This window comes from Branchiostoma belcheri, unplaced genomic scaffold (genome assembly GCF_001625305.1).
Source record: "Branchiostoma belcheri isolate BF01 breed outbred unplaced genomic scaffold, Haploidv18h27 scaffold4, whole genome shotgun sequence".
Classification (NCBI taxonomy): domain Eukaryota; kingdom Metazoa; phylum Chordata; class Leptocardii; order Amphioxiformes; family Branchiostomatidae; genus Branchiostoma; species Branchiostoma belcheri.
Window position 1 is genome coordinate 5,441,054 of NW_017804020.1, and position 24,412 is coordinate 5,465,465.

A 24,412-nucleotide genomic window follows, 5' to 3' on the forward strand; every position below is an offset into this window, starting at 1 on the left:
TTACTCTGCCAAAGTTAGGAATTCTCAAAGGGGTAAGAGTACTTTTGTTAGGGTGACTTGGCCGTCAATGCTAAGAAGATTGAATTACCAGCATTGATTTATTGCCGGTTTCTGTGTGTTGTTTGGCTCCACTTGGAGGATCTCTCTTGGGCAAGAGTCCTAAATCCATTAACGCTCCCGTGTCAGAGCTGATTGGTACTGGTGGTCTCAATCAGCCTGTGGCACTTGGATGATCAAGGAAACGTTTTTAGAATTTTTCTTACACCTACATAGTGAAGAAATCCAAGGATTTAAAAGTTTTAGATGTCTTCAGAATAAAGCTCTCAGAAGTCCTTACCAATTATTACATGTATAAATGTTTCAAGTACTTTAGGCCATCTTTTAAACTATGGCTCTCATTATTGAGTTGACAGTTTCTTTACATCACAAAGAGAAAATTGATGCTACAATAACGAAGAAGTTTTATCGCTCCTATGCACTTGCAACTTTCAGATCATTGGGAAGCTGAGAATGGCCTTGAATTCCTGCTTGAGCTAGCATGTCATCACAGAAACAACCGGTATCCTCTATTTACTCTAAATTGGGCTCTATGGGCCTTATCAGTAGACAACAGAAATGCCAGGTTAAAACATCTCAATATGTCACTCTACAGAACAGCTCTACACATGAGCCTCACTTAAAACCTGTCTATTCCTCAACATGAGTGTTCGGAGAAATCCTACTTTGATGTATCTTGTGTTAGGCCACAGAGAAAACACCAGCAATGTATCATTTTGAGCGTTGTTACATGTATCATAACATATTACAATTGTAGTGATTCGAAAAGTACATGTAATGAAAACAATCTCAAGCCTTGAATAGAGATTTACTACTGTACCAGTAGGTTTAAAATATCATTAGGAATGATTCTATGAATCTAATTTATTCTGAAATAAATCTTCATCACCAATCTGTATGCCTCATAATATATTATGTAAAATCAATACAGTAACAGTCTTTTAAACAGTCAAGATAAAGTTTATACTTAATTTATATTTGATTATGTAGATGCATCTCAAACCTTTAGCAGTCATATAATGTATAATATCATGTAAATCAAGACATGTGATTTTGGACTTCATTTTCAGTCTGGTAATTTTTCGTAACTTACAGTTATATGTACTCTGTACATACATGTAGTCTTTTTGGAAACAACGTTGTTTTGTAACCATCCCTCAATCCTCAACTTTACCTAAATCCGTGGAAATGACCTTGTAGCCAGGAGTGCTGCTGTGCTGTTAAGATTAGGGCTGGTTACAAAGATAAGTATCATTCTAGAGTAATTCTTCACAACCCACAACATTAATGTCATCTTCTATTTTCATAGGTCACTAGTTGTTACTGGATGTTTGTTAAATCCTGGCTTATTATCTGGTTTGCAGGTTAAGATATTGTAACGAGATAAAAGATCAAGCAATCCATCAGCAGAGATTGGCTTGTCAGAACAAAACAGGCTTGGAACCCGTCATATCGATTTGGAATAAAGCAAATGGTCCTAGGAAAATTGGAAAGTGACATTGAAGAAGGTAGCAGTGCTAGGAAATACACTTGTCACAATTATATTTCTCAAAGATTCTTATATTACGAAGGCTCACGCCAATTAAGGCATACCAGAATAATGATTTTTCACCAAGTTCCTTTCTGGATTCTAATATGAAAATTTAGGGTACAATTGTGTATGAAACTGGACACTTCTGCAGTTGTCTTGATTTTGCATTTTGGCACTACGCTAGCTGAATGGATGAAAACTCCCAATGTAACATTCAACTGGTAACAGTATGTTTCAATCTATTGATTCTCGCACTATATGCATGTACGCCATACCATGTTGCCATACAGGCAAGTGCAAGGTCTATCATCTTCACCCAAGCCAGCCACACCTTGTCAAAAGGTTGCCGTACAATTACCTCTGATATGACATGGCCTTTGCAAGGGGGTCAGGTTTCCACAATAACTTGCGAAGAGGATGGCCAAAAGTTTTAATTGTATTTTATACAACTTTTATGCATGGAGGGAAGAGAAATGGGGAAATTATCTTTTTTCTGCTGAATTGGAAGCACAATGTAGAAATGGCAAAGTTGAGAAGCACAGTATAGTAATCCAATTGCCATGGCTCTAGCAGGCCTACATCCTTATATAATTCATTGCACGGTAACTGAACATATTTAAGGCTTGAACAGTGCAGTAAGTTTACACTCAGTATAAGCTGCTCACCACATAATTATGTGGTTGTGTCATCTACTATATGTAAACATGTTAATAGGGACATTTTCTACCATCACACCCTTATAGGTCAACAAATTAAAGCACTCCACAGTTTTAATGGAAAAGACAAACATCTCTTTCGGAGGCTAAAAATACCACATTCCATGATGTCTATCTCAAGAAACGATTAAATGTGGCTGACCCATAATTCATTAGTCAGAGTAACATGTCGTTTGTCCACCATTCACCAAACTGGAATCAATCCAGAGATGACACACACAGATTGCCAAGTTCAGTGGGAGAAATTGGACTGCCCATCTTGATAAGGAAATCATTTACAGTGAACTAATGGTGTTGCTGGCACACAGACTGCCGTGGCCTGCGCACTCAGCAAACCCTCCTGCATAAATCTACCAAATTGTGTCGATTGTAATTACGCTTTGCTGCCACTTTGGTGCCAAGGTTTATGTGTAAACCTCTTGGACTTAAGAGACTTAGTTGTGCTTTACTTGGATTCTACAAACTGAGGATTGATTTACAAAGCTAGCCTTACTGACCGTCAGCATTCAGATCATTCTGATGAAATGGAAAAGGCGTCACCAAGAGTCAAGTAAGTCATTCACTAAATGGTCTGCAATTAAGCATGGTGCCATATTTGTCCATGTGCTATAAGTTTGCTTACTAGTTAAGCTTATATGATAAAATAATGAGATATACTTTCAGGTCATGCTTATCTAGATGGGTGGAGATTAAGGGAAAGGGCATGTCATTTCAAGTGTTTAAGGGGAGAGTTTGTGAAGCTGCAAAGCCTTTCTAAAGAAATGCATTTAATTCAGGTCACTATCCTTCCCACCTTAAACACATCAGGTGGAAGGGAATTTATGGCTTTTAGTACTTGCAGATGTCTACCTGTACTACCTAATATATGAATAAATGTATGTTGTATGCAACTTATATGTATGTTGTATGTATGTTCCTTTCGAAATAAACCAGTCTATATAAATGAATGGTTCATTTACATCAGATGACAAGAAAATCATACAATGGCAGCAGTTAATGGCAATACAACAATACAAGACAATGCATTAAACATTAAAAGTTTACAATCATTTAGTTTGATAATCATTTAAAACCACATTAACACAATTAAGAATTTTATGTTTCTTGTTTGCAAATCTATAGGAAATTTTGTCACAAAGTTTATGAATGAATGTTTCCCAAAGAATGCTGTGCCAAATCTGGAAAAATGAAGGATTAACTTACAGCAATAGTAGTACTAGTAGTCATATTGTAGCAAGACTCTGATCTTTGATCTCACAAACTTACGACAATCTGCTGTTCCTCCAGCAGATAATCTTTAAACTCTAATTAGAGGGTGGCCACTGGCCAGGTTCAGGTCTTTCCCTGCAATCAGACAGACTGGCAGTGATATCTGCCACAATAACCTTTAGCCTGTGGGGCTTATTGATGTACGTCATCAGCACACAGGACATGCCCAGGTCTGCTGCAAACTTATTACTTTCCCCTTGAACCAAACTGATCTGACCTTCAGTTGTTGATAGTTTGCAATTACATTTTGTACTTCTCATGTGGCAGTTTATGACAAAAAAAGTAGTATGTGATCATCATTTGGCATGACATGACCAATCTTTTAAGGACGCACCAATTGTTATAATCTAAAATGACTTCCACATGTGCAACTTTATATCCAAAGCTAATAATGTGCAGAAACTTGTCCATGTGATATGACTCAGGACAGATGGTTGTATAAATTATGTGATACCTCCTGGATCTGAACTATCAGCCAACTCACATGAGATACTGGGAAATGTAAAGTAATTCTAATGACACAATCAGCTCTGATCATATTTACTGCCCCACATGCTCCTAGGGCTCTGAAATCAATGTAACTGCGTTGTCAATATATAGGAACCCTAAGTTATTGATTCTATGCTGTACAGGCAGTAATGACGCCGTAGGCTGGTTTGGGCTGCCGCCTCCATTACCATTTGCGTCTGATTGGTTTCCCTGGGAGTTTACAGCAGGCCAGGGCATGTCTCTGTCTGAGGCACAGGGTTAGCAGGGTCTCCTGTGATGTTCTCATTAGGAGAGCTCAGCATGTAATATTGGTATCATTTACGATTCCTCTCCAGAGTTTCAAAGGGTGGAGGTGAATGTGCTATGCCATATAAAATCCTAATGTGAATACTAAAAGTAAAAGGAGACATTGACATTGAAATCTTCATGGGCTGAAACAGATGCTTCTAAATCTGACCCAAGATTCAAAAAAGAGTGAAACAGATTCAAGAATTACATTGACTTGCCCCTATGTGAAGTCAATTAGCCAGACAAAAAGCACATAGAACACACAGGGGAGCTACTTAGTGTAGTAGTTTGATAAGTTGTTGTCCAACTGTACCTGTATTTCAGTACAAGTGAAGTGAAACTGTTTCCTAATATCAAATCTTAACTAAATTACTGTGAACAAAATTCTACCATCTACCATTTGTTTATTTTATTGTAGCAACTGCTCCACACACATTTTGACATCTGCTACCTTTAAAAAATAAATTTCTTCTGTTCATGCAGGTAAGGCTTGGTCATCAGCCATACAGACAATGATGGAGATGGGGACTCTCCAGACTCTGCACCTTGCTGCCCTCCTCCTGTTTTGCTCTCTACCCCACATTTCTGGCAAGCCTTGGAACACCACCTGTCCTCTCCCATCCTGTGCATGTGAACTGCGAGAAAGGCTCACCGACTCCTCTCACTACATCAATGCTAAGACAGTGGACTGCAGCAACCAAAAGCTCACAGCCGTCCCGCCAGGCTTGCCTCTGGACACAGAGGTCCTCCTGCTGCAGGTCAACAACATAGCCAGCCTGGGAGACAGCCTCAGTCCTCTGGAGAACCTGACCGAGCTGGATCTGTCTCAGAACGACATCTCTGACATCGACCAGAACTGGTTCACTGGCCTGAAGCAGCTGGGGAAACTGCAGCTGCAGCAGAACTGGATCTCCGGTGTGAAGAGTCAGGACTTCCTACCGCTGAGTAACCTGAGGGAACTTCACCTGGACTACAACCAGATCACCTCGCTGGATGACCTGGCCTTCATGGGCCTCCAGGCCCTGCAGCAGCTCAACCTCAACGGCAACAACCTGACGTCTGTAGGGAGAGGGTGGCTGGAGGAGGTCCCGCGGCTCAAGATCCTCCACGTTGGAGACAACCCCATCACGATGCTGGAGGACGGCAACTTCCAGCCTCTCTACAACCTGGAACACCTGATCCTGTCAGGTGCAGGGATGGTCGATCTGTCACCCGGGGTGTTCCATGGACTGCAGAACCTGCGCAGTCTTCACTTGCAGAACAACAGATTCATGAAGGTCAGGTCCTAAAAATAAAGTTCCTGTACATTGTAAAGGGATAAAAAACTTACTCTTATTGCTTGTTGCTCACATAAACTTTGGCATTATATGTAATATTTTACAGAATATCCACAAGAGAAAATTTTTAATGACATGCTTTGGTTAAAACTTTAAAAAGGGTATAATTTCAACTTATCAAATCTTTCATAGACATAGCTGATTTGGCTTATGATTTTTAACATTTCCAGATGCCATCAGCAGCTATACAAAAAGTGCCGAGCCTACAGTTCCTGGAACTGGACTACAATCCCATCGTAAAGATCACCTCCCACCAGATCATCAAGCTGCCGCAGCTGGTCCAGCTGCAGCTCAACCACATGCCCAAGCTGACCATTGTCGACAACGGGGCCTTTCAAAACCTGCCTAACCTGCGGCGTTTAGAGCTCTCACACAACCCCATGTTATCATACCTACATCAGGACTCCTTCAGAGGTCTCCACAACCTGGAAATCCTTCTCCTGAACAACAACGCCCTGACAGCGCTGTATGAAGACATCGTGCACAGCCTGCCCAGCCTGAAACAAGTCAGACTAGAGGGCAACCCTCTCCGCTGTGACTGCCTCATGCGCTGGGTTGGCATCAACGTCACCGACATCAGCTACCTGGACAGAAAAAACCTGATCTGCAACTCACCGCCAGAGTACCATGGAATGGACTTAGGGAGCCTGATTCCAGATCTGATGATGAGAAGATGTATGCCAATCATCCAGCCCACCTTCCCTTCATACCTCACTGTGAAGCAAAATGCACACCTAACCCTGGACTGTAGAGCTATGGGGGAACCTCAGCCGAACATCTACTGGGTACTCCCTAATGGAGACCGCTTCACAAGCAGAAACACCTCACCACGGATCAAGCTCACACAAGAGGGGACTCTGGAGATGTCAAAAGTGCAGGTGAGACTGAGATTGTATTCTATTTTGTTACTAGAGGTCTCATCATCAGAGGACTTCTTATATCTTTCCATTATTGTACAACATTGAATTAAAGACTTCTTATATACAAAAGAAACAGAACAGCACTGTTCTCCTTTTACCTACCATGTATGTATCTCACTTTCTTTTTATTGGCTTAATTTAATTAAGCCGATAAAAAGAAAGTGAGATACATACATGGTACTTAGGCAGTCTTGACTACATTGTAATACAATGTAGTCAAGACTGCCTAAGTAGCTAAAGGCTATCATTAACTATAATGGTAAGAGCTAACCTGTTAATGCCTCATACAGCAGAATACACTCTTATACAATTATCTATCTGCACATGTAGGTTCATGACACCGGCCACTACACGTGTGTGGCAATCAACGACGGTTATGACGGAGACAGCCGTACGATGTTGTTGAACGTGAGCGCCAGCCCAAACACGCTGTTCCACCTGTCAGCCTCCAACATCACCACCCACTCCATCCACCTGAGCTGGCAGTCTCCGTACGTGCAGCGCGTGCAGGCCTACCTGCTGCAGTACACCGCCATGATGATGGTCGGCGGTGTACACGTCACGTACCGCGCCCTCATCCCGCCCGAGGTGCAGCACTACAACCTCACCAACCTGGTCCCCTCCACCAACTACAAGGTCTGTCTGACCGTGGCCGACTTCCACACCCACCACCAGGGAACCTGCATCACGGCCACGACCAAACAGGCGATGTCGCCGCCCAGCCAGGTCGGCCTCATCATCGCCATGGTGATGGGCGGCATGGTAACGGTGGGGCTGCTGCTGGCTCTGGTGTCGTACGGCATGAGGAAGTACCGCGTGCGACACTACCACCGCGCAGAGATGCACCACTACATCCACGACATCACCTCCATCCCCCTGACAGACCTCTACAGCCCCATCACCACGTCATTATGGGGCAGAGACAACAGTGTGGATGCATGATAGCGGGAGGGATGAGATAATGTGTATATTATAGCTTATTCTTTTGGAAAATAGTCTATGTATATGCCTTTCTACAGAGATCCTTTAGGGATAGACCTTCAATAGGGAAGCTTTCCAGAAATAAAGAAAATTTGGTCAGGACGTTTTAAATAAAATTCACTCAAGACAGAACAAAATTCAAGACAATGCAACAGATGAAAAGTATACGGACATGTTGGTCAGTGGAAGGAAAATAGTTGAAGGAAAAAATGCTGTAATTTTCTGACAACAGCTACCTTTGATTCTTCTTGGACCATTCGTATTCCTGATAAAGATACAAGGCCTGCTCTGCTACCTTGTGAAATAACTGATGATGACCCGACTGCACTATCTCCTATTCTTGATTCTAGTACCACCACATTACATGTACTTGTTTCTGCGAGAACATATTAAGTGGTGATAGCAAATCATGCACCACCAATCAACAATAAACAAGTAAATGATGAGGCCTTAAAATTGTTAGAATTAAAAGTGGGCCAACAAAAATTTTGTCATTACACACATGCCCTTGACAGATGTACAATGTATATCCATTTTTCATCAAGAAGCCTTATTTCGGTCCCCTCCAATCTTGATGTACATATTCCAAAGTTTAAATAAATGGCACAAAACATGTATTACTAAGAAACTTTTGAATGTTGGATGATTTTCAGGATTGTGTGTATTTGAAAATGGATTTTACTGCATATGATTGAATAATTTTTCTTCCACATATAAAACTCCTGACTGAGTCCTGGCACCAGAACATATGGCTGTTTAATATTTGATGATGTTCCTTATTTTCCATTTGTTCAAAATCGATGTAGTATGCAAGACTTAAGTGTGTTCCACACCTACAAGTTATTGCTAACTGAATACTAATAAAGCTTCCTGTCATCAGGCCATGACAGGTCCCATGCATCACATACTGTGCTGACAAATTGTCTAGATACCTGGACTTTTGAAAAATGAGCCGGTATCTTTTGTGGCGTGTTAAGTGTCTGTATGCACACCACGAGTAACGTTCAGCAGAGAGGGGCACGAGAGAGACAGCCCTGTAGGAAAGCACTGTAAGTTTACATTCTTAAGCCATTTCAAAAGATTTTGGCTTTAAAACACAGAACAGAGCCTATGAAATTAAAAATGAAATTTTGTATGGGAAAGAGGGACTTGTAAGTGCTGTATTTGAGTGGAAGGTGGAAAAGGTTGACTCTACTTACCGCTAGATTACATTTCAGTTTAAGGAAGGAAACTACCTTGATGAATGCATTTTCCATATATTTTCATTGTGCAAAGCATCACAAAATGTCAAAGAATTTTAATCAAAAACTGAAAAGCTTTAAATGGTGTTTGAGTTCATAGACATCAGAATGATTGCTACTGCTCATGCTATGAGATTGATGTACCCGGCACTACTGTAGTGACTATGTTTGTAACTTTGTTTGTCAGCTCTAGCTTATTCTGTGCAGTAATGTTACATTGATTATAACAGTCACGGATATGTATTACAATATATATTTAATGTACAAGTTGTGTATAAAGTAAATTGTTTCTGTTTCTTAGATTGGTATAAACAATACCCAGTTCAATTTAGTTTTGACAATTGTTAATATTAGTCTGACTATGAACTATACTGTAGTATACAGTTATAACTAATATAAAAATCTGTGTTGATTCTCACTGTTGGCTGTAACAAAATCTGTTAACAAGGCTATCAGGTGAATAAGTCTGAAAGAAGACTATATATAGTTTTAGGCAAAAACTACACTGTCTACATCACCAATTTTAAATAGAAAATGGCTATTTTTAAAAGAAAACGTTTATTTCCTTCAATAACAGAATCAGGTTTTGGTGACAGCTACGTTGTATACCGTACATGTCTTTGAATAGAATGATGCATATTGTACAGATATAGTGTACATGTTCAAATATATTAATGTTAAAGGAAAGGAAAGACAACATGTGCTGACATTTCAGTTCATAGATTTGTCTTGAAATAAAGGCATTTTAAAACATATGTCTTTCGATTATCATATAATATACGCATGTAACCCAGTAACTAATGAAAAGCAATGTATTGAAGCTGTGGTTTTGATTCTTAAAACTTGAACATACAAAATTGCATGCTACTTTTGGATGAGTTACAACGAACTTGACAGCTGAATGTACCTCAAGGCAATTTGAGATGGCATTTTGCAAAAGGTCTGAGATGGCATTCAGGACCTCCAGTGACAGCCGAAGACATGTAAACAGCTACCTGGCACCAGGTGGTGTACAGTAATTAGCAGTAGGAGTCATGATTAGACAGCAAGAAACTGGGAAAGAAAGGTATAGGATGAAAAATATTACTGACTCAGACGCTCCCAAAAGAGAGCTATTCAGTACCAAGGGCAACATCAATCATATTTATTGATCCAGAAGCACAATAGAGGGGAAGAGGCAAATTTTCTTTGATTCATCACCTTGTAGATCTGAAGAATGACAGCAACAAATATCTTATCAGCACCAAGGACAATACCCATCACATGTATTGACAAGGTGTGCATTGACCGGAAAGTCAAAATGTTCACCATATCATTTATCATTCAGGTTTCAAGGTTTCTATTGACAACAGCTATGGTACTTGAAAGATTGCTGCAGTGCTCAAGTACAATGGAGAAGTAAAATAGAAATTTTATGTTCCTGAATCCTCTGAATAGTAAAATATTGAAAAAAAAGGAACAGCAACTGGCATAGGTGAAAGCTAATACAATACCTAGTACTACCCATATCTACTAGTACACCAAACAGCCTGCAGAAGAAAGTGATGAAAATTGACACCAGTTTATACATACATGTAGTTAATATGTAAGTGTTCATTTTATCAGTCAGTCAAGAACAGGGCTGAAGAGATGGTACAAGGACGCCACCTACCAATATCACAACAAACTGCATCCTCCTTGACAGCAGTAATATCATTGGGCAGAGAACTACATCTTGACAAGAGAAGCTGATCTAATACAAAATTCTCTTCCAACATAACTTATCATAAGAGTTATCACGTCAATATACTATATAGCACACATCAAAAAATTCCATTAAGTTGCACATCAACAGGATCCTGCCATGTCTAGCGATAGAATAGATGATAAATGGAACTTCAGACAAGAACAACATTGATAATGATATACTTACGCTAATGACACAACATCTCCTCTGTTGACCTTGAAGTTTCGAACACTCCATCGATTTAGAAGCACAACATCATTGAAACTTCTGTCTTCTGGGTTCAGGAAAGGCTAATGATAGAGAAAAAAATGCCATTAGAAATTAAGTCTCAATAAGGCGTCCTGTGTTTATATGAATGTGGCGTTTTTCTAGTGTATTTAAAGATTTTCCTGATCTATATTGAATTTAAGTTAACTGAGATCGATATTAAAGTAACAGTTTTCATTAATTAACGGTGTAACCATATAAGGTTTTTAGATACTATCAGTATCAAATGTTACCTGCATAGATGCTCCCTCCACCCTGGCCACGTATCCTACATAGTCCAGAAAGGTGACTGTTACCGGCACGGCCACGACAAACCCGCTGGCAAACGACTTGAAATACCTCCGAGCGGCCTGCATCTTCAAGGTAACCTCTTCAAGACTCAAGGAAGTCGTTATAAACTTAGTAAACGTCTTAAAATACAAAAGGGTACTTAGGCCCAAGAATCCCACAGACAATACTACATAGTATGAAGCAGAAATCCTCGGATTATTACAAGCTAAATATGTATTGATCAGGATATTTAGGAACGTGGGAAACTGAGCTGATCTGTTGTGTCAGCTGAAGGTCAGAGGGTAAAGATGAATAGCAACTTGGGCGAAACCATCTGAAAAAGGTATTAGGAGTTTTTGAAGGTTTTATACGATGTATACTTTACAGTATTATCAAATAAATTATGATAGATCTAACGGCAAAAAGCAGCTATTGGTTTAAAAGTAGAAATCTTGTATTTTCAATAACGTCTTTCAATAATTATTTATTAAGCTTCACCCCTACTCTGGAGGATTCCATATCACTTGCTCTAACCTCTGACCCTCAGCTGACGCCATTTTGCGGATATTGACGTCAGGTAAATAATGCAGTATTTTCTCCTGTGCGTCGGAAAGTTTTACCTCTGAAGGCTCTTAAAGGTAATCATATGTTCCATCAATACATTTTGGTGACGTTTGTCATAAAATGTGGTCTGTTTATAACGTTATTTTCAAAAGAATATGTTGTCAACATCGGTTGATCCTCTGTTTTCAATCAAAGTTTCGAAAGAGGGGCGTGTTTGTATGATGTCATGTTCATGATCAGGGGAATCTCCAGAGTATTGGGAGATGCCACAACTGATCCACCATTTTTTGTTGACCTATCGAGGTTTGATGAAGAGGTAGCCGTGATAACTGTGATATGACAAGTTTTTGTTTGAAATACGATGAGATGGTAAAACGTTTGTGAGTGGTATTACCAGTGCAATATATTATACAATGAAAAATGTTGGAATACCCTTGAAAATAATCATTGACATACCAATTGTGACACTGACAGGCAGACAGGTATCATTTTGGTAAAGAAGACCTGTCACCATCATTTAACATAGATAATGCTAGTTAACGTTACAGCCTTATTAATTAATTAATGAACAAAAATTTACAAAAGCACTAAATATTTCATGTAGGTGTAAGATCTTTATTGAAGGAAACAGTGTTTTGGAAATCTGTAACGTTACCTTGTTGTTTATGGTGACTAGTGTTGATTCGTCACAGTGTTTAACAGGAAACTTTGAAAGATTCTCTCTCTTGTTACCAGAACCATTATTTCCAATACAGTCAACTGTTTGCCAACATTTAGAGTAGGAAGGAAGTCTCTACAAAACACCCTCCAACATGGCAGCAGCTGCAGCTACAACATCAACTGCAGAAGACATCCCCGCCCCCGACTCAACCACCACGGTCAACATCAAGAACATCCTGCCCAGCGAGAGCTACGCTAAGTCACTCCTGGTACAGATGAACGCCCTGCGTAAGAAGGAAACCCTGTGTGACATCATGTTAGTGGTGAAGGGACAGGAGTTCCCGGCACATCGGATCGTGCTCGCAGCCGCAAGCGATTATTTCTGTGCCATGTTTACAAATGAGGTACGTATCTTCTTTTTTTTGCCATTTCAAGGCATTAGATGTGGATAGAAGTCAAGGGACAACTCTTTATTAAGGTGCCTATGTTGCTTTTGAACACTCAAAAGGAGTAAATGACAATTTCCATAGATTAGTCTGAATTTGCAGATTGGTTTATCTCACCGGCCAGCTTTGACTCAAACATGTGGTATTTGAAGCTGAGAGATTGATTTTGTATGCGCTTGAATTCCTCCCAAGATGTCAGAAAAAAGCCAGTCATCAGTGGAGCTGCAGGGCCTGTCTCCACGTGTGATGGAGATCCTGCTGGACTTCGTGTACACAGAGACCGTGAATGTGACTGTGGAGAATGTACAGGATCTCCTGCCTGCTGCCTGTCTCTTACAACTGAAAGGTACTGTAAAACCACAGCTACATAGGGATAGAGGGATAGGGATAAAGGGATGGGGATATAGGTATGGGGATAGATGGATGGGGATAGACGGATGGGGATAGAGGGATGGGGATATTGTACTGTGTAGTTTCTACCAATTTCTGAAGGCATGAAATTGGATTTTCTCCAGTTGGTTATGTTGTGCTTGATGGTTCTATCATCTGTTCTCCAGGTGTGAAGGAAGCTTGCTGTGACTTTCTGGAGAGCCAGTTAGATCCCTCCAACTCCCTGGGCATCATGAGCTTTGCCGACGCGCACACCTGTCAGTCCCTGCGCCGGGCGGCAGAGGTGCACACCCACCGGCACTTCTCAGACGTGGTGCAGCATGAAGAGTTCCTCCTGCTGGAGAAGGATGATGTGGAAAAACTACTCAAGTGTGATGAGATTCAGGTACAAATCAACTTGACACTTGCAACAGAATAGACAAATGTTTTCTTAGATCTCCCCACACATTAGTCCAGACATTAGTGATTAGTTGTTCACAATTAGACAGTCTAATGATTTGTTGGGCATGCTGTAACGTTATACAGTACATAGAATGTAAACGTGCAGGCTATCTTGATGCAAACTTGTGAGCATATACTGGGCTGTACAAGTAGTCAGGGTATCTGTCCACTTCAAGCATTGTAGAAACAGCATAAGTTGTTGCACATTTCAATAATTGTAATAGATTACAAAAGCAGCAAGCATCTTTCACTACATTTTACAAGTGTTCTGTCTCAGAGGTTCTCTCTCCCTATCCTACTGCCAGGTGCCATCAGAAGAGCCAGTGTTTGAGGCCCTGATGCAGTGGGTGAAGCACAGACTGGAGGGCAGAAAGCCGTACCTCCCGGAGCTGTTAGAGTCTGTCAGACTGCCCCTCCTCACACCCAGATACATCACTGATGTGGTGGACAAGGAGGTACATTTTTTATCTCGCGTGTTCATAAAACCCACACCCTAAGAATGTTACAGGAATGTACAATGTTTTTCACAGAAATGAGGACATGTCTACAGAGTGGATGAATTTAAACTTTTGGATTGAATTGATAATTGTGTAAAGTTACTGTTGATAGCTATGATTTTGGGTTATGTCTAAAACACTGTTGTTTTTTTCATAGATAAAGTACATGTATTGTTGTTCTGTTTAGATGCTGATCAAAAGAAGCCTGGAGTGTCGGGATCTGGTGGACGTAGCCAAGAGGTTCCACCTGAGACCAGAGCTGCGAGCTGAGATGCAGGGACCACAGACCAAACCCAGAACAGGTCAGGGTAACGTGACAGTCACACAGGCTGTCATTGCCTGTAGCCATATGTCTGATTTTGTGGTAGTGAAAGCAGAACTCTGTTGACCTACATATATCTTGATTCTGCATGTCGTTAACTTTTGTCCTGCAGGTGCCAGTGAAGTGATGTTGGTGATTGGAGGCTTTGGCAGTCAACAGTCTCCTGTGGACACAGTGGAAAAATACAACCCTAAAACTGAAGAGTGGGAGTTTCTTCCTGTCAGTATGAAGTCCTTTTGTACATTTACCCTGTTGAACATATTCTGATTTGTTTCCATTATCTACTTTGACCTCCATGTATACACATACATGTATATCCTTTATAGCGTATATGCAGTGTGTTTTGATTCAAGTGATTCCATGTCCTCATCATCAATCGATCAATTATTTCCGTAGAAAAGGTAGAATTCCAAATATCCCAGTGAAGTTATGTTTTGTAACAAAGTGCTACTCTTCTGGTCAGGCCATAACCAAGAAGAGACGGTACGTGGCGTCCTGCTCGCTGAACGACCGTGTGTACGTGATTGGTGGCTACGACGGACGCTCCAGACTCAGTACAGTGGAGTGTCTGGACTACCACATGTTCAGTCGGCATAAGAATGAGACATGGAGAAACATCTCTTCTATGACACACAGGAGGGGGCTGGCCTCAGCATGTGTGATGGGGGGTAAGTTCATATACTATTGAAAAACAAGTGTTGCATGTTGTTTATACCAACAAAGGTTGATTGACTTAATGAAACGATAATCATCCAAAAAGCTATGCATGTGGGTTAGGGAGCTGCTGCTGAATCAGGCTGTGATGACATACATGTACTTTTTTGTTTCAGACCACATCTACGTGGCAGGAGGTTTTGATGGTTCGTACCGACACAGCAGTATGGAGAGATACGATCCTCAGATAGACAGATGGACAGTGTTAGGGGACATGGAGAATGGTGAGGGGCTAAGAGCATTCCAACATCACCAGCTAGTACTCTTTTCTTATTTTCATGAAAACAGTATTAAGCTCATCTTTGTTTGTGGTAGTCTAACAGGAACTTGTTGACCACAGGCCGTGAAGGGGCAGGTCTTATTGCAGCCAATGGGTCCATCTACTGTATAGGGGGGTACGATGGGCTGCACATTCTCCGGTCAGTGGAGAGATATGACCCCAACAGTGGGCAGTGGACAACGCTACCCTCCATGGTCACTAAAAGATCAGGTATGGCTTCTTTCTTTGAATGCATGTTAAACTCTTTCAGAACGACTGAAATGCAAAACATCCTTGATTTGATTGAAGACACCTGAAGTTTCTTTGGTTTTCACCCCTCCTTACAGGTATCTAACTGAAAAGTATATCAGCTACACATGTTTATCAGCTACATATGTTACAACGTTTAAACCTAGTAAATGTTGAAAGTACATGTAGTTTGCTGTTGCAGCTTTTCAGTCATATCTTGTAAGATTTCTCAGACAGTTGTGAGTTAGACTCTTGAAATGCTCTGTTGTACTACTTGCAGGTGCAGGTGTTGGGCTGATAAATGACACCATCTATGTGGTGGGAGGGTTTGACGGCAGCACCCACCTAAACTCTGTGGAGTGTTTCAACGTGCGGACCAACCAGTGGACACGGGCAGCCAACATGGTGTCAGCGCGCTGCTACGTGGGAGCCACAGTACTGCAGGGGAGACTGTATGCTATAGCAGGGTTAGTTGTGACTTTTTGATTCTCTTGACAGTCTGTAGAGGTCAGATCCCTCAAGAACAATAGTACCAGCCTGGACCAAAATTTTATGTGTTTCTAATATGGAGGGTTTGAGCCAGCGTCCGTCTCTCTATAATTTGATGGCATTTCGTGCTCATGACAGTCAAAAATTTTGTTCAATCTGTCATCTTTGACAGACAAAAATCATAGATACTAAAGATATATCAGCAAAATTTTCCCCTAAAAATGCAGGAAATAGTGTTTCAGAGGGTCAAGATTTCAAACTGTTCAAGTTGTTCAAGTGAAATTGAGTACCCAGTGACAGAAAAAAATTCAGGCTGCTAGAACACTCATTGAGGCAATGATTCAAAACAAATTAATCTACACATTTTTGCCCACAGATATGATGGCCAGTCACTACAGAGCAGCATCGAGGCATATGACACCATCACTGACAGCTGGGAGGTGGTGTCCAACATGGCCACACAGAGATGTGATGTGGGCATAGCTGTGGTGTCAGAGGTGTAACCAGCAACAGGGGTACATGTAGCAGCAAGACAAGTATTTTGAATTCAAGTATTATAACTGCAACTTTGGGCTGTTCCATTAGTAAAGTTCAGCAGAGATGGTCTGGACCTTACCCTTTATCCTACAAGATATTTGACCTCATGCTTTATCTATAGGTTGGACCTATAATTCATTTCTGTTCATTGAGTTTTACCATGGATTGCCCAGCCTATTTTGGGTGAAAATGAAAAGATTGCTACTGGTATTTTATTTATTTTGCCTTTAACGTACTGCCTGCCATGGCATATTTATTCTATTTTTAATAGTACACTGCTCATTTTATTGTTTTCAGTGTCAGTTTTACAGTGGTTTAACATGACCATCTCCTCTACTTAACTTTGTATATGGAAAGCTCTATTGCATCTCCAGATACACATACTTATTTGTGTAGTAAAGAGTACACTAAAACTAAGAATTACCTGTCAGTGGGTCATGATCAGTATAAATGTAGTATCCAAAATGTGCCAAGAAAGTATTAAATTGTAGATGCTGCTTGCAACTGTGCTTGAATTATTACTTAAGTGTGTAGCTCCAAAAACTATTTTCTAAATCTGAAATGTCTATTAAGCAATGGGAAAATTGTTGGCTGGACATGTCCAGTAAAAGATTCTATTCTGTCAGATAAAATTCAAAATAAAACTGTTAAAAGCTCTGATATCTTACTCCTGCAACCCTCCAAAAGATTCTGTATGATTCTACATTATCCAAAATATACTCAATATGCTATTAGATTAGTCATATCCTACCTATGCACATATTGTAATCAAATAATGACATGTGAGCTATGAGTGCAATGGTTATTTTTGTCAAACATTACTTGTTTCAAGTAGCTTTACCTGGGTGGCATGGTGGTTTCCTGAATACATGTGACTTAATTAACTAAGCATCATAGTGATTGGTGCATCTTGCCTGCCCGATGTATATACTAGTACATGTACTAGTCTTGTATTAACGCGGAGGTACATATACTCACATCTATTGCTGTTTGTAAATGAAATGTAAGTCAAAATTTCCTTGATACCTGTGTAATTATGTATAAGCTTAGGCCACACCAATTTAATTTCTTGGTTAACGGATTCGCCTCTTCATTTTTTTCTGATTTGCAAATAAAAATAAAAATTCAGAATCAACTGCAAAATGCTCATATTTTGCCCTGAACAGTTGAAAACAGTCCTTTTCTTACTACCTATTCCATCTATCAATGCAGTGCTACCATTAAAAGTTCAAAATTCATTGTTTAAATTTTGAACCAGCCTGGTGTGCTGACTTCATGGCTCCTATCGTACCATTTTGGGCCATAATAGGATGCCTAGGCCTGTTTTTATTTTAATTTTTTTTCGCCCGCCCGCTCCATTATTTTTCTAGAAAAATCCGTTAACCAAGAAATTAAATTGGTGTGGCCTTAAGACCTTTTTTTTGCTCAAAAGTAGTAATGTACTAAAAGACAGATGAAGGAAGTATGCTCAAAGTCAGAGTACTAGTATTTGGGAATTTACCTTATGCCAGTGTTTCATAAGATATTTAAGGAGGTGAAAGAATTTTGTTTCTCTTTTTGTTCCATGCCCCAAAAGTGGACAAATCCAGTCTGGTAATATTTATTGAATCAACACTCCAGAGCCATGTATGGAATACAATGAGTATGTAATACTACATGAATGTGATATACACAACATGATGTGAAATAAGTCTATATTTAACTGTATATTAAAGTAAATTTCTCCCAAGAATGTGGTATTTGTGTAACATTAACATCATATAATTGTTTTATTGAACTACAGATTTGCATTTTTACATCATGCAGAATGAATGACATGAGAAAACCAAAATTTTCAGTCAACTGAAAATAATTCTACACTAGAACTAAGTTTAACCTATCTGTCATAGACAAATAATGAAATATGTTGAAGATTTGGTTAGTTTTGCATGATGGTCTTACTCAAATATTGTGCCCAGATATAGACTGGTTTATTTGAAAGGAACATACATACAGCATACATATAAGTTGCTAATTGCAGCCCGCAGGCTGAATTGGGCAGCTTTTACAATGGCATACACAGGTAGAATATATTTAACGTGTACATAACTTAACATAACTTAAGCATAAGCATCAAATATTGCACTAGATTATTGCACTTTTTATTGCACTAGATTATTGCACTTTTGAGTTAAAGTTACGGCGTTACAAGAACGGTTACAAAATTACATGATATAGCTAAAAACGATTACAACAAACATATTAAGATAAAACACTATTACAACATATACAGCTATTAATAAAAATAATTTACTATAAGTCCAAGGTGTTCAATATGTGCAACATTGAGGGAACCGGGCTACGTAGATATCTTTGTGTCCCTTTGGGTGGTTTGTATCGCCGTGTTTGCCTAAGCTGCATGTTGTGTGGGTGGTTACTGTCTGCAGGTAGCCAAGGGGCGTGCCTAGACCTAGTAGCTGAAAGGGCAAAGGCCCGGCACAGGATAAGTCTGCGCTCAGACAGACGTTGGAGGTCAAGAGTTGACAGGGCCTCGGAATACGAGTGATAGCTTCTACCCAGCATGATTCTGCATGCCCTTTTCTGGATTCTTTCTATGCTGTCAGATTGTTTTTTTGTGATACCCGCATTCCAACAGGGCGTGGCATATTCAACTATTGGTCGAATATACCCACAATACACTGTGACAAGGTCAGAGCTTGGGAGGCCAGCTCGACGCAGCCTACTTAATAAGTATAACCTTCTACTGCCCTTGGACACCATGGCGTCAACTTGATCAGACCACCGTAAGTCAGAGCGTATGTGCAAACCAAGTAACTTTGCTTGTGTAACTATGCTAAGTGGTTGACCTCCGAGAGTCAGTGGCTGCATTACTGGGGGGGTTCTCATGAAGCAGAAATACATTGCTTTACATTTTTTGGGGTTAAGTAACATGGAGTTCGTTTGGCCCAGGTGTCCAATGAGTCAAGGTCAGTCTGAAGTTTAGTTGGGGTTGACACATTTCTAACTTCTCCCAGGTTCATGTCATCGACATACTTCCAGTGTGGATTATTAGTATAGGTTTTGCGTCATTGATCATGGCGAGGAACACCAGTGGGCCCAGTAGAGTACCTTGGGCCACTCCACACGTTAGTGTTTCCCAGCTCGATATAGAGTCCTGATACCTAACACGCTGCCTTCTGTTTGACACAAAACTACAGAGCCAGGGGATCAGTGAGGGTCTTGTGCCCATGGATATAAGTTTGTTAATGGCAGTGGTGTGACAGACTCTATCGAATGCTTTCAAAAAGTCAGTTAGTATTAATGTGCCAACAGTGCTTTTCCTCTCAGCTCCCTCATAGAAGAAATTTAGGAGGTCTATAAGACAATGAGTCGTTGAGCAACGCTTCATGTTACCAAACTGCTTTATGTCTACGTTTGGGAAGATGTCCGAAAAAATCCATGTGCTGATAAAACCCTCACAGATCTTGGCAAACTGTGCGGTCAGTGAGATTGGCCGGATCTTGTTCAAGTCCGCTGGGTATTCCTTAGGCACTGGGATTACTGTGGCATCACGCCACACTTCAGGGACCCTGCCCTCTCTCAATGAAGTGTTTAGTATATCAGTTAGGGGGGTGGAGAGTTCGTATGCGAACTCTTTGATTAATTTGGGTGGGATAAGGTCAGGGCCAGGGGCCTTAGATACTTTAACACGTTGTAGTCGTTGATACATGTCCCATGGGTTGATTTGGGGTGGGGGTAGGGCTGGTAAGTATGCAGGGAGTCTAGAGTAGTCAAGTGGGGGAAGGGCTTGACAAATGGCTGCTAAGTGACTGTTTATTGCTTGAGCTGCTCCTGATGTATTAGTCGGTTCGAATCCAGGTACATGGATTGTTGAACTCGGTCTGGACCAGTTTGCCAAATGTCTGATCGTTTTGTGCCACTGTGCTGGTTTGGTTTTCTTAAGATGTTCTATGTGGTCAGCATAGTAGTTTTTCTTAGAGGTAGAAATAAGACGGGCAATCTTATTACGAAGGAACTTGTACAGGTGCCTATGGCCATATCTGTGTGCTTCCTGTCTCTTCAGTATTAGGGATTTGACTACTGTAGAGATCCACGGTTTGTCATTATTATGTACTTTAGTGCGTTTTTGTGGGAAGTGCTTGTCCAAGGCAGTATTCAAAGTGTTGTAAAAGGCTGCTGTCTTAGATTCAGCTGATAGTGGCCAGACTGCTACTAGTATAACAGTCCTAATCCTATAGACAATATATTTGTTTTGACCAATAATAAACAGCATTTCACATGGAAATAACAACTCAGTCTAAGCATGAACACTTGTACAGATCAACTCTTTGGCTTCTTTCAATGACACATACTGAAACACTACCAGAAACAAGTCTGAAAGTCAACTTCTATCAACAATGCTTTGGGCATTTGTATCCTTCCACAACAGAAAAATGGCACTTAATGTAGAAATTCATCTTCATACATTCTTTCTAATTCTTAAGTGTACTTCTGCCTGTTCACAGATATTCCAACAGCAGTTTTTGTTCAACCTGTAATGATGAACTAGTGGCAAACATTTGTTCCTGTCCTACATACTAGTAGATTAACATGTTCTTTATCTGGTAGACTTCCTATAGAACAAAATATAAGCATTTCTTTCTACAATGGCAGACCGTAGCTCATTCTGCATGCTGTTCACAGGCCTAACGACTTCATCATCAAACTTGTACCACAGTCCATCTCCCAACAGTGCATATGCCACATAGTGCCCACAGTCACGAGTGGTGCCAAGATGCATGCAGACTGCATATAAACTGTACACACAGTCATCAGGTGACCCCTGGTCTGGGTCTGGCAACAAGCTATCTACATGTAGGCTGTTGAGATTGAGATTGTGGAGGGGAATATTCACAGGCACTTGTGTCTTAGTGGCATAGTTGAACCTTTGCAGCTGGATGATCAGGCACTCTGGAAGGTAGCGCAGGAGACACCTACGCTGAGCTGTCGTCTGTAGGTCTTGTTCTGAGTCCCTGCACCTCCACAGGTACAACGGAAGCCACTCTCCTTCTGCAAGTTTTCAACATTAGCAAGGTTCCCTATGCAAGTCTCCAAGTCGATGGCCATTGAGTTCTGTTCTGGAATGTGAACAGGCAGCACACTGAACACCTCCATACTTAGGGACAGCTTGCCACACAGCAGACAGTGTCTGGCTTCTACCAGCTGACCAGTGAATGATGTGTCCACAACAGTGTTGTTCTGATGGCAATGTTTGTACCAAGCAACTTCAGACAATGTTTTCAGTGGCTCTGCGTATGTTTGCGGTTTCAGAGAATTTGCACGGTTGATGAGGGTCACACACTCATCTTCCAGATCATACAACTTTCTGGCAGTTAACTTCCCATACTTCAGGTTTAAGGAGTCATCAGCACAGGGGCTGCTGGTTCTGATGCCAACTCTCTCCTTTGGACTCCCTATCGGTGAGTAAGGTGGTGTTAAGGGCAGGCTAGTCTTTCCATGTCTAACCTCTGCACTCAATGCATCGAGGAGCCATGTCAGAAACTCAGCAGCATCCTGCTGTGGTTGAATGTGGCTCCATTCTGGCCTTACAATCAGCTCAGGCTTCCTCCCAGCTACAACACTTCTAAAAGCCGTAGGATCAATAACCAAACCGTCCTTGTCTCTGTGCCTCTGACAGTCTGCAGCAAGCTCAACAAAAGTCAGCAGTAAGCTGCTTCCTGATTGGTTGACCGTTGGTTGCTCCATTGCCATCTGGAGGCCCTCTACCAATATGGGGTTGTGTGCTAAACACTGCAAGATAGAGTTCATGAAGCATATGTTTTGCCCTCCATTCTGGAGACCTGGAGGTAACTGAATGTCCAAAACTGTCTTTTTCACAGGTGAGGGTCTTGCTCTTAGCCCATACTTTGATGGGGAGTAGGTAACAGGATTTCTGAAGTTTGTACCAATATCCAGACCTGTATCACTTGATGATATCCTATTATTAGTCCTGGGGGGAACTCCTAACCCTGAACTCAGCTTCCTGCCTGGACTCAAACCAACAGTATCAAGCTTTTTCGGCTTCCTGAGAAGTGTCTTGTCACTTTGTGTCTGGGAATCTGAACTTAATTGTCGTACATTTGTGCTAGGCAGAGACTTAGTAGTGTGTATCTGTCTTGCATTTGACAAGGAACTCTTGGTCCTTCTGGTTGGAGCATAAAGCGAAGACATGACAGACACATCTTCTTCATTTGTGATAGATGATGAGGTTGACCTTCTCCTTATAGATGGCACGTCTGTTGTTTGTCTCAGACTCCTGAGAACTTGCTGTACTCTGTCAGAGCCCTCCTGTAGGGACTGTTTGGCTGTATGAAGCCAGTGATGAGGGAAGAGGATGAAGACGAGTATGGAGGCTGTGAGCAGGAGGAGGGTGTATGGGACATGTGACCACAGCAGCAACAGGAGGGTGATCACCGTCAGCAAGCCTCCCTCAACTGTCCATATTCGGGTCTTCTCCTCCTCAGTGCTGCATGAATGGTACAAAAAAAAGATTAACTAAATATTTTAACAAAACTTTTACACTGAATCTAGGAGATATTATTATGGGTTAGATGGTATAACCACAGTAATGTTTATAATGGTAATATCTAAGTTATAAAATACATGTACACCAACCCCAGCTGTCCATAAAAACTAGCAGTTTCACCAACGAGGGATTGGCTGCATGTCAGTTTTTCTCATTTCTAATTTGCACTATTACTTCTGACAGAGGTGGGCGGGTCATAACTTGGGAAAAATCATAAACTGCTTAGAGGAATGAGCAGTATTGAAGATGATGAAATATTATTTTTCGGTATAAACGGCTTATGAGGCTTACGAAATTACAACAGAGTACCAAAATTTATTATATATATATATATATATATGACCCACATGGAGCCGTTGACACTAAGTACTGCTGTACGAACTCACCTGGCGTATTTGAGTTGGTACTTTGTAAACGTATCGACGATCACAAACACTGCTAACTCCAACGTAAAACAACACAGAGCGCTCCAAACGCTTTGTGCAACACTCAGGACATCCATGGCTTGTAACAGACTCTCCAGGTATCCGCTATTTCTTCCAAATCGTCTTTACAGCAAGAAAACATGACCTCTCCGAACCTGAAATTTTTTTTCAAAACCGTTGAAGTCGGTCAAAGGTTATTGCACAGGCGCAGTGAACTAATCTCGTACACAGTGGTCTGGGAACGAGAACGAAGGTTAAAGTTCACGACATATTTGCCGTCGGGATGGAAACGTTTACATTTTTGACAGGAGCATTTTCGGTGGAAATGGTGCTCGTTCTGCCGAATTACTGGTGATCTGTGGCGATTTCTGGGTTGAGTCGTAACCACACAAGGTAAACTAACCTTCTAAAGGGTTTGGTTGTCTTCAGTGAGTGGGAAACATGTGAAATTTTAATTACAAATCTCTGTTTTGATTGTCTTTATCTACAGTGTGCACACTTTCAACAAAAAAGAATGCTCAATGTTCTGTATACATTGAACTTTCTGAAGTGTAATCTTGAAGATGCTTTAAGTCATACATGATCAGAACAGTAAGTAGAGGTCCAGAACAATAAATCATATTAATGTGCGTCTTTATTATCAGTCTAAAAGTGTTAGATCAGTATTCATGATGCCATCAATGCTAGTGTTAACATATTATGGATAATAGATAACGTCATCCTAACTAATAAAACCTTAAACTTAAGTGTTCTCATCTATGT

General features: G+C 40.8%; 5 protein-coding genes across 6 annotated transcripts in view; 3 read left to right on the top strand and 2 right to left on the bottom strand.

Moving 5' to 3' along the window:
* The window catches only part of LOC109477210 (leucine-rich repeat neuronal protein 1-like), a 37,665-nt gene extending 28,605 nt beyond the window's left edge, over window positions 1-9,060 (top strand). For both annotated transcript variants that reach the window (XM_019778280.1, XM_019778279.1), the window contains exons 2-4: window positions 4,834-5,627; window positions 5,858-6,565; window positions 6,938-9,060. In XM_019778280.1, the coding sequence (XP_019633839.1) occupies window positions 4,863-5,627; window positions 5,858-6,565; window positions 6,938-7,549 (2,085 nt within the window). In that variant the 5' untranslated portion in view covers window positions 4,834-4,862 and the 3' untranslated portion in view covers window positions 7,550-9,060. The remainder of the gene's footprint in view (window positions 1-4,833; window positions 5,628-5,857; window positions 6,566-6,937) is intronic.
* LOC109477234 (mitochondrial inner membrane protease subunit 2-like) overlaps window positions 1-11,189 on the bottom strand; it is a 50,225-nt gene extending 39,036 nt beyond the window's left edge. The window contains exons 1-2 of the mRNA XM_019778315.1: window positions 11,056-11,189; window positions 10,742-10,845 (exon numbers count right to left, since the gene is read on the bottom strand). Coding sequence (XP_019633874.1) covers window positions 10,742-10,845; window positions 11,056-11,178 — 227 coding nt within the window. The 5' untranslated portion in view covers window positions 11,179-11,189. The remainder of the gene's footprint in view (window positions 1-10,741; window positions 10,846-11,055) is intronic.
* Window positions 11,190-11,621: 432 nt separating this feature from the next.
* On the top strand, window positions 11,622-17,703 carry LOC109477242 (kelch-like protein 12). The gene is made up of 12 exons (XM_019778323.1): window positions 11,622-11,730; window positions 12,412-12,720; window positions 12,955-13,108; window positions 13,320-13,537; window positions 13,899-14,048; window positions 14,278-14,392; window positions 14,525-14,631; window positions 14,876-15,080; window positions 15,243-15,350; window positions 15,467-15,616; window positions 15,915-16,101; window positions 16,500-17,703. The coding sequence occupies exons 2-12, from the start codon at window positions 12,469-12,471 to the stop codon at window positions 16,624-16,626; spliced, it is 1,773 nt and encodes a 590-aa protein (XP_019633882.1). The 5' UTR covers window positions 11,622-11,730; window positions 12,412-12,468; the 3' UTR covers window positions 16,627-17,703.
* Window positions 17,704-20,859: 3,156 nt separating this feature from the next.
* On the bottom strand, window positions 20,860-23,846 carry LOC109477213 (probable ubiquitin carboxyl-terminal hydrolase 4). Its single transcript, XM_019778283.1, is given in 3 exon segments — window positions 20,860-21,673; window positions 21,676-23,165; window positions 23,612-23,846. Coding segments are annotated over 3 exon segments (2,022 nt in total). The 5' UTR covers window positions 23,728-23,846; the 3' UTR covers window positions 20,860-21,257.
* A 56-nt stretch (window positions 23,847-23,902) lies between these two features.
* Window positions 23,903-24,412, top strand: part of LOC109477208 (coiled-coil domain-containing protein 78-like) — a 10,680-nt gene continuing 10,170 nt past the window's right edge. The window contains exon 1 of the mRNA XM_019778277.1: window positions 23,903-24,043. The gene's annotated coding sequence lies outside the window, so the exon portion shown is untranslated. The remainder of the gene's footprint in view (window positions 24,044-24,412) is intronic.